The 9,779-nt window shown below is 36.5% G+C and overlaps 1 protein-coding gene across 1 annotated transcript in view; it reads left to right on the forward strand.

Moving 5' to 3' along the window:
• Positions 1-9,779, forward strand: part of LOC136833933 (uncharacterized) — a 656,879-nt gene that overhangs the window by 588,705 nt on the left and 58,395 nt on the right. Inside the window, exon 2 of the mRNA XM_067096214.1 lies at positions 4,285-5,876. Within this exon, the coding sequence (XP_066952315.1) occupies positions 4,711-5,876 (1,166 nt within the window). The 5' untranslated portion in view covers positions 4,285-4,710. The remainder of the gene's footprint in view (positions 1-4,284; positions 5,877-9,779) is intronic.

Raw genomic sequence — 9,779 nt, forward strand, 5'->3', positions numbered from 1 at the left:
AACAAGTGACGAAATACCAGCAATAATTCATTTCATCAATTTATGATTAACCTCCTATTAAGATAGAATGTGGAAGGAAAACTACTGATATGTATTAAGGGATTATCCAGGCAGCTGCCATTTGTGGAACTGGAGTGTGGATATTGAACGGGGAACGAAAGGTTGAAAATTGAAGAGATGAACTTGCTCGCGCAGTTAATGAGTAACAGGGAATGCAAGGGTAAGAAATGCAGGAATATAAAAGTGATGCGTTAAAAAGATTGGCATCTGAAAAAAAAATCAATTTCATCTAAGAATATTTGCTTTCACGGAAAGATTGGAGGACTGTGTGTACGGGAAAGTATGTATAATTCTAAAGTTTTATGAGACTAGAGATAAGAAAAACGAAAAAAAAAAAACAGTGGTTAAAGGGATAGGAAAGCGCTAGAAAGAAAATGCTGCAACATATCTGTAGCAGGAGAGTATGGTTCGCTGTGTTTGTAAAGTGGAGGCGGCAATTTGTTTTTGAACCTTTTATGTAGGCTTAGGCGTAGGTGTATGAGACGGCTGACGTCATTGATTTTCTGCACAGGGATTTCATTCACGATTCGGCTGTTAGGGGATGAACGTAATACCGACTAATGTCTCATTTCTCTTTGAGGTTATCCTTTCCGAAGGAAATTGCATACTATACACACACACACAAACGCACACAACACACACACACACACACACACACATATACATATATATATATATATATATATATATATATATATATATATATATATATATCTTCTTCTTTTTAACGTGCTTTTTATTCCCATTTTTGTATGGGGTAATGATGCCTTCTTTTGAAGGACTTTTGATTTGGCTTTGGGTAGACCATCTCGATCGGCTGCCCTGCCTGACATCGCTTAGACCCAAAGCGTATGTTTCATGTATACCCGACCCAACGCCCTTTCTTCCCAGCAGCGAGAAGTTATTGCCCGGTTTTAGATGTTTGTTATGTTTTTAGAAGGTGTTGTAGTGGCTTTGTTTTGTGTGTGTATTTAGTCTGTAACATCCATTTGCTTTTAAGCAAACCTATCCGTTGATTACATATATAATCCCGGGATGTCTACACGGATAGCAAAGTGTCTGCCTCTCTTGATCAGTCGGCTGCGGGTTTGAACCCGCGCCACAGACCTCTACGAAGTCCGAAGCTGCTGCTGTAACCGACTGAGCCATCGAGGCTCTCTCTCTATATATATATATATATATATATATATATATATATATATATATATATATATATATATATATATATATATATATATGAGACTTTCAGTCGAGAAACATGCCAAGCGCCATCCTGGGTCAAAGTATTTGTAATTTATTTTTCGCTGGTTTTATCCTTGTACATCACAGATCCGTCTTCAGTATTTTAAAAATGCCACTTGGCATGTTTCTCGACTGAAAAGCTCATATATACATACGCACACACACACCCCCACACACACACACACAGTATATATATATATATATATATATATATATATATATATATATATATATATATATATATATATAGAGAGAGAGAGAGAGAGAGAGAGAGAGAGAGAGAGAGAGAGAGAGAGAGAGAGAAAAGACCTTATAACAAAAAGAAGTATATGCTCGGGTTATTTTCCTCATATTGGCTGCCGCGTGTTTACTTTATCGGAAAGGGTAAAAGCGTGAATGAAGCCATGAGGTATCGTCTTATCTAACCATGGTCTCGTCTACGATTTTATTTTAGTTTTCGCCGCTTTATTTTACCCAACTAAAAATAAGTTTGGTATGCATTGATGTCTTGTGGGTACCTTACAATAAAACATGAATACCAGTACGTTGTTACACTAAACGATAAGGTAAGAGTCATGTGTGTATAAGTGAAAAAAAAAATCAATTTTTAACGTAAACTTTTCTTCATCTCTCTGGGAGACATGGAAATGCAGTTGCGAGTTTTGACAATTGTACAAATCATAATTTACTGACCTGCAGACTTCTCCGTCTCTTTAGAATGGATCCCAAACAGCTTGCAAGGATTCAGTGCCGATGAAGGGAGAAATGGGGCTTTATCCTTTTCTTAATTGCCTTTTTTCTATGATGTAAGTTTTACTTATTATTATTATGTCCTTGAAAGAACATTGAAGAAAATACCAGCGGTAATTTATGTGCCGACATTGTTTAATGAACGAATCTTCAGAATAGAGCTCCATAGATACGTTCACAGTTCTCTCTCTCTCTCTCTCTCTCTCTCTCTCTCTCTCTCTCTCTCTCTCTCTCTCTCTCTCTCTCTCTCTGTTCAAAAGTTTAGTTTTCAAAATTTTCATTGATATGGGAAATACACAGCAGAGCTTGTTTTCTCTCTATACTATGAGAGAGAGAGAAAGAGAGAGAGAGAGAGCTCTGCTGTGTATTTCCCATATCGATGAAAATTTTGAAAACCAAACTTTTGCATGAGATTATAGGAAATTTCTAGAGACGACATTCCTTTCATTCCAGCGCTTGAATCGGGATGGTATTAGTAATAAGATACTGGGTAAACTGTGTTACAAACGGTATTGCATCAAAATATCGCTTTGTTAAACTTTTATTGTAATTAATAATAAACGGATCATACTTAAGAGGTAATGATAACTAATCTCATTTAAACAGTCTCAAATACCTCGTTATCTCCTAGATTATAAACAGTTGTTCTAAAAGCAAAGCAATACGGTTTACGGATTATTTCATTAATCTCATAAAAAATATCTTCACAAAGAGGATATGTTTTTGTTTAGGTTTGAATCTGCCTTTTCCGTTTGTCTGTCTGTATGTTAGCCGGATAAGGCGACAATTAAATTTGGCGGCATCGATAAATATTGGCCTTATTTTTCTATGGGAAGTATATCGATGTTTGCCACAGTTTTCTCATTATAAGAAGTCGCCCAATAAAAAAAGCTTTTACCATTTCAACAACACCCGTTCATTCGTTCTCGAGGTATTTTGTTAAAATACAAATATGCACTGCTCGCTTGCCTTGAAGGATGTTTGTAGTTTATACATGCAATAATATTCTGTAAACCTTAAAGTGACAAGAGTCATCAAAATATAAATTATGTCGGTCGATATCAGTCAAGCAAAATTCATAACGAAACTTATAAGTTTCTAGAGTCAGTTTTTCATATATAAGTTGCTCAGAGTGTTTTTTTTTTTTCAGGTTATAATTCCCTCCTACACCAGGCTGCCTCAAAACACCCACCCGTCAGGCCACCTTTTCCCACATTACTCTGGGGAAATCGGTAATAGGAGTTGCCGTCTACAGCTTTATTTTTTAATTCTCTCCTTGCTCTTCTTCTTCCTGACTTTCTTTCTTCAAGAGACAAATTCATCGCTTTCTTCAAAATAAAGCCCCAACTTTCTCTTTGATCTACTTTCTCTTTATTTTCGAGGGACAGACTTAGAAAATGTCAGTGGGATGCCAAGCCCTTTGATCTTTGATACTGAAATTCACTTTATGTTTTTGTTTATTGCAGTTTTCAGTAATACCTTCATGATCGGTTTAAGTAAAAATTTATTGAAAAGAACATCGACAGTGTCATTAATCTTCTTATGCGTGTTATTTAGGCACTGACAATAAAGCAGAGAAATGATAAACAATTGTGACTTGTCTTTTTACATATTTTTGTTGCGGTTTACTCAGAGATTCGTATTTTCCATCTGTAATCTAGATTGATCTTTTATTTTTCGTCTTGTCTTACCTTTGGCCCACATGAATTCTGAAAAAGTGTGGAATGGGGCTGAATTTCAGTTCAGGATATTTGCATTTCCAGAGCTGTACGGCGACACTTTTATTCTTTATTTGTATATATATGTATGTATTTAACGTTACCAGCATATTTTTACACGGTGTTGACCTTCTTTATTTTAGTTCATGAATACTTTCACTTAAAAACAATGTCGCTCTCTGTTATTGAGATGCCTTTCCATGACTAGGATAGGCGAGACGGTTAGCAGAGCATTCATACACAAACGTGTTTGGTGAATCATAATACCTTAATATCAAGATTTAAATAAACCATGAGATGTAACAGAGTTTTCTTCCTACAATTATTATATTAGGAGAGTTCTGTCGGATATGAAAATCCATTTGAAATTGATTGCTTTTCTGTGTTCCTGAGAGAGAGAGAGAGAGAGAGAGAGAGAGAGAGAGAGAGAGAGAGAGAGAGAGAGAGAGAGAGAGAGAGAAATCATAAATGTCGGTTCTATGTGTTGATTTTTTCGTTTTCTTTCTTTTTTCAGAATTTGTGTGAAAGGTCAAGACAGTAAGCGTTGAGGAAATCCCCCGTCAGCTGATTTTTATCTTTGTCAAGAAGAGGAGTAAAAAGACAACGAGGTGTAACGTTCAAGTGAGGACCAGATGTTTCCACCATTATATTACAGACAAAGCTATCTCCATTCTTTTGTCAACTGAAAAAGGGAGCAAGTCCATGTATTTAAAAGTAACTGTGCGTAATTTTTGGACAGTCTTATGCCTCTGTGTTTTATTGGTTAACGGTCTCTATTATTATCCTGAAAAGTGTATGTAGGAAAATGTGTTACCTCTTGGGTTTAGTGGGCAAAATCTATCTGAAGAAAATGGTAATTGTTTAAAGTCTTCAATACAGTCAAGATATTACTCCATATTGCCATTTTTATGAACTCTCCCTTAACCGGTATCCTTCGCTAATGACGTCGCTGGCACAATCATCCGATAGCCACGAAACTTGTAAGGGGGCGTCCTTCAATGTAGAGAGCAGTTCCTCTGACCTGGCATCCAAACAGCGAGTAGACGATGACGATGATGATGACATCGGCGCTCGAGAAGTAGATGCGGAGCAATCTACCACCCCAACGGACAGACGATTGTCATTGACCAAAACCAGTTCTTGGGACCAAGGCAGTATTAGCAGTATAGATGACCCAAAGCCAAGCACTAGCCGTGCTACTGATGACAGCAATGAGAGCCTTAATCCTAAACATCCTTTACAAACGGGAGAGAGGCACTTCCGGAGACTTGGCGCCGTCAGCAGCGCTTCTAGCCCAGAAATCAACAATGTCAAGAGGGAAAGCGTTGTTCACCTTACCAAGGGCGTGGGTTCTGGAGGAGAAACCGCCACCGCTGTTAGTCTCATACGTGGCAGGGGCCTCCTAAAGTTAGACTCGGGTCCTTCGACGGGGCATCCGAAAAACATCCTAATGAGAAAGTCGATGAAGAAACAGGTCACCCGACCCGAAAGACCCCGTTCCATGCACTACAGTCTTAAAGAAACCAAATCGAAGCACACCAAGTCGCCCAAAGAAGAAGTCTTTTCGAAAACGCCACCGCCGGCTGAAATAACAGTAACGACGCCATCTGGAGGTACTCCGAAGGAGGCCTTGCCTGGATTATCCCTATGTGCTGGATGTGAAGAGGAAGGCCCTTCTGGCATCGCAGGTGGCGAAGGAGAAAGAGGGGATCCTACGCCAAGTGCCGGTGCCGCTTCTGCCTCCGGTAGTGGCCGGTACGACTCTCAGAGCGGGTGCGGGCTGGCTGGCTCTTCGCTCCTCAGTTACTCTCGTGCTGTGCCAAGTGACGGAGACTCGGGCGTGACTGTTACCGTATCGGATACCAGTTCACAGGACTCTCCCCTCCTCTCACCCCACCACTACCACCACCAACGCCCTCTCTTGCACCCTCACCACCACCAACTCCCATCCACCTCAGCCTCATCGTCTCCTTCCTCTTCGTATTACTCCAGTAGACATCAGGACGCGAAATACATCAAAGTTGATATTGTCGACGCAAACAACGGGAACATGGAACTCGATTCCGGAGGAGGAAGATTTGAAAGAAGGACTACCATTCTGGACAGGTAAGTAGAGCTAATGAGTTGTGTGCAGTTCGAGTTTGTACAACAGGCACGAAGAAAGTTCATCTCCTTTTAATGTTTATATCTTTGATTGTGATGTTTAAAAATTAAGTTGAAAAGTTACAGTACCGTTGGTCAGATGCGAACAACGTTCTATTTCGTTAAAAAACCTGTATTACCAAAAACTATTTTCTCTCCACTTTTCAATGAGGACGCAATTCAGGTTTCTATCTGCAGCAGCATACTTTGAAAGTTCTTGTCATTTTTTTCCAGTCTAATTTCAGAACTCTAAATTCACGGCAATGGAGGAAATAACATGGGAAAAGTAACTAATCCTAAATTCCCCACTAAATATGTCTCATAATTAGCGATAAAGATTGCATTAAGCGTAGGATTTATTTGGCCATGCACTAGTGATTTATGGGATTTATTTCATTTCCATGAATTATGTTGCTAATTTAGAATCAAGATAAAACACAGCCCTAAATGACAAATGATGGGATGGGTGTCCTTAAGAAATTAGTTGTTCAACAAAACAGATGATACTGAATTTACGGAGAAGCTTGAAATAACATAAGTTTATTTATACTTTTAGTAAAGAGATTTCCATCAAGGCTTTAGTTAGCTATACGTTGTATCTGGTTAGATGCTTTCTGTGAAGGTATCATAATTTATAAAACGACAAAAAAATTGTAAGAGCTGCGAATTGAAAAGAGTTCGCTAGAGTTTACAAAAAAGCTAATGAAAACCCATAAAATTACCCGCCCAATATATATATATATATATGTGTGTGTGTATGTATGTATGTATAAATATGTATATATTTTATAAATATAAATGTATTATGTATATGTTTAGATATATATTTGTGTATATATATATATTTATATATATATATATATATATATATATATATATATATATATATATATATATATATATCTATATATACATACTAAGACTATATATATTTACTACTATATTTAATTATAATATATAAAAATGCAGAAATATATTTTATATATATGGTAGTAAATTAAAGACAAAGGAATGTGTGTACATATATATATATATAAATATATATATATATATATACATATACATATATATATATGTATGAAATCATGCAAAATTACTACTAAGACGAGACTTAATAGTAGAGTAATAGATACCTGTAAAAATACAGAAATTAAGTTTTTGAATAGATCCATATTCAAACAGGTAGTGGAAATTAAGACAATAAATACTAATGTGTGTATATATAAATATATATATATATATATATATATATATATATATATTATATATGTATATATATATATATATATATATATATATATATATATATATATATATATGTACATCGGTCAGTAAATATAAGGAACCCTTCGAAAGTCAGACCACAGGGTCGAGCTTATGTGACCATAGACCCAGAGTTATCTCTTTCGAAGTTCTTTAATGTTTGTCAAAGAAATATGTTGTCTATGGCGTCGTATTTCCAAGATCTTTTCGAGATGGCCATTGTGTTTGTTTGTTTGTTTGATTACGCGAGTTCTACTTTTGACCTTTGAACCGAGAGTTGCTCCTGAAAATAATGCGTGACAAATTCTAGTCGACACTATGATTCGGACTATTTGTATAATTACAGATAACGGAATTTTGATGTCCGTATCTGACTGAGCGTTTATTTAGAATTATTCTCACAGCGACAACCTTATAAATTTATAACTGTGTATAGGAGGGATTTTGTATACATCGATATCTTTGGGACTTTGTTTATATTGAACATTGACTACAAGTTTACCTACAGTTCTGGGATAGCTAAAAACAAAAAGGTTGGCAATTCCCAAGTTTTGGCTTAACTTTTTATGGCTGTCAAGGTAAGCGATTTTGTTTTATGACTGGCTGTCTCTCAAGGGATACCTTGTGGGGTACGATAGACAATTTAGTTTGCTTTGTATGAAAGCTTTCTAAATCACGTGGTTTGCGTATTTTAGAGATGATTGTTGTTTACAAATCAATGTAAATTCTAGGTTTATATATTGTGGAGAGCAAATCTAAAGTTCTCGTGAAAATGAATTGCAGGCTAAGCCTGTTTAACTGAGATTTCATGGTAACTAAATAGTAAATGTGGGATGATGCAAAATTAGGTTTTATATCGACAGGAAATTTATATGCTGCGTTATCTCTCATGACTAAGAAGTCTGATGACGGAATTTTAATGCACGTTCTTCTATTTTGAATTTTATGCTTGGTACTAAGTTATTTAATTTAAAAAAAAAAATGATTACAATCGCTTCAGCTAGGATTCCAGAAATTTGAAATATATACATGTTTCATCTAAACATTTCCATGAGTTTTATGGGATTTTTTATCATCGTTTCAGAGTGCTTTAATATAAATTAACAAGCACTGGACTTGCAGGGCTTCCCATACTGCGGCCAGATTTCATCTTGTATTCCGATTGAAAATGCATTGTTATGACCACAGTGTATTATTTTATCCAGGGCTAGTGGAAAATGGTTCGAATAAGGCATTAAATTCTCGTGCAAAAACAGTAAGACATCTTTTAATGCTAATTTCATGAAGAGGAAAATGACAGCTAGACTTCAGAGTTGTATGATCTGTAGTGGCAGATAAGCTTCTTTGAATCTGGTAAAGGTCTTCTAAATGCCTTAGGTAGGAAAGAGAAAATAAGCTTAAGAGAGAGGAGGATTGTTACCCACTTTCATATTCTCCAACTGAATTCGGTTACAGAAGAAACTGTCATTCTGAAAGGAAAATTATTTTCGTGGTTTTAAGGACGTCCAAAAAGCAGGGAAATTTCTTTAAATATTTCCAGAAATTCGGTACTTTCCGTACTGTCTAACTATTTTGTAAAACGTCGTGGGAACGTTTGCAAAAGGTTTTTTTTTTTTACTGTATCGCAAAGGATTTTCTTAAAAGAAGAAATCTGCAACCCTTACCATTTTTCCATATTTTTGTGATTTCGTTGCGATAAGTAAATATTTTTAGGGTACTAATAACTATCATAAATCTACGGGGACGGGTATTTCCTATTAAAATCGGAAACGGCATTCAGTAAAGTTTACTTAAACCAATATCCTCCGGCAGGCTCAAGAACGTTTTTTCCCCAATATGAATTTTCCTTTTGATGAGGTAGCTCCAGAACGTGTTACCTTGAAGATTTTCAGGAAGTATTTTAGAATACTGTTGTTAGCACCATGACTGTGTCCAGCGTATTTACTGCGAAGATCAAGAGAATATTTGGACCACAAGACGACGAATTTCATCTCTCACACACACACATTTGTGAAGGTGTGTGTGTATGTGTGTAAGCCCGTGTTTCTGTGTGTGTCTATATGGTTGTGAATATTTTTATGATTTTCGTTATACCTCTGGAATTTTACAAATTGCAATGGTATGAGTGTTTAGCTTTTGCATGGCTCTTGTAATAACGAGATATATTCATTTCATTACTGTGGCATCCAGGGTCATGTTAACGTTGATGACAGTTTCCAAGTTTAAAGAGAGAGAGAGAGAGAGAGAGAGAGAGAGAGAGAGAGAGAGAGAGAGAGAGAGAGAGAGAGAGAGAGAGTTTTCACCATAAACACTTGTCGTTCCCGAAAACCACCTGAGGCTGCTGAAGTTACGTACAACGACCGTGTTTATGCACTTTTGTGGTGTTCCTAATGGGATTTCGGTGTGATTCTTTAACACAGTTCTTTAAAGTTTAGAGGTTCATTTTAGCAGACTTGCCTCGTCAGATGAAACACACATCTCTCACTGTCAGTATTTCCGCCCATAGAAATACTTACACCTTTCTCAAAATTTGAATGGTGATGTTTTTCTGGGCATCACTTGCAACTGGTGGACCCTGCTTCCAATAAGATGATTATTATCTAT

This window comes from Macrobrachium rosenbergii, chromosome 52 (genome assembly GCF_040412425.1).
Source record: "Macrobrachium rosenbergii isolate ZJJX-2024 chromosome 52, ASM4041242v1, whole genome shotgun sequence".
Lineage (NCBI taxonomy): Eukaryota > Metazoa > Arthropoda > Malacostraca > Decapoda > Palaemonidae > Macrobrachium > Macrobrachium rosenbergii.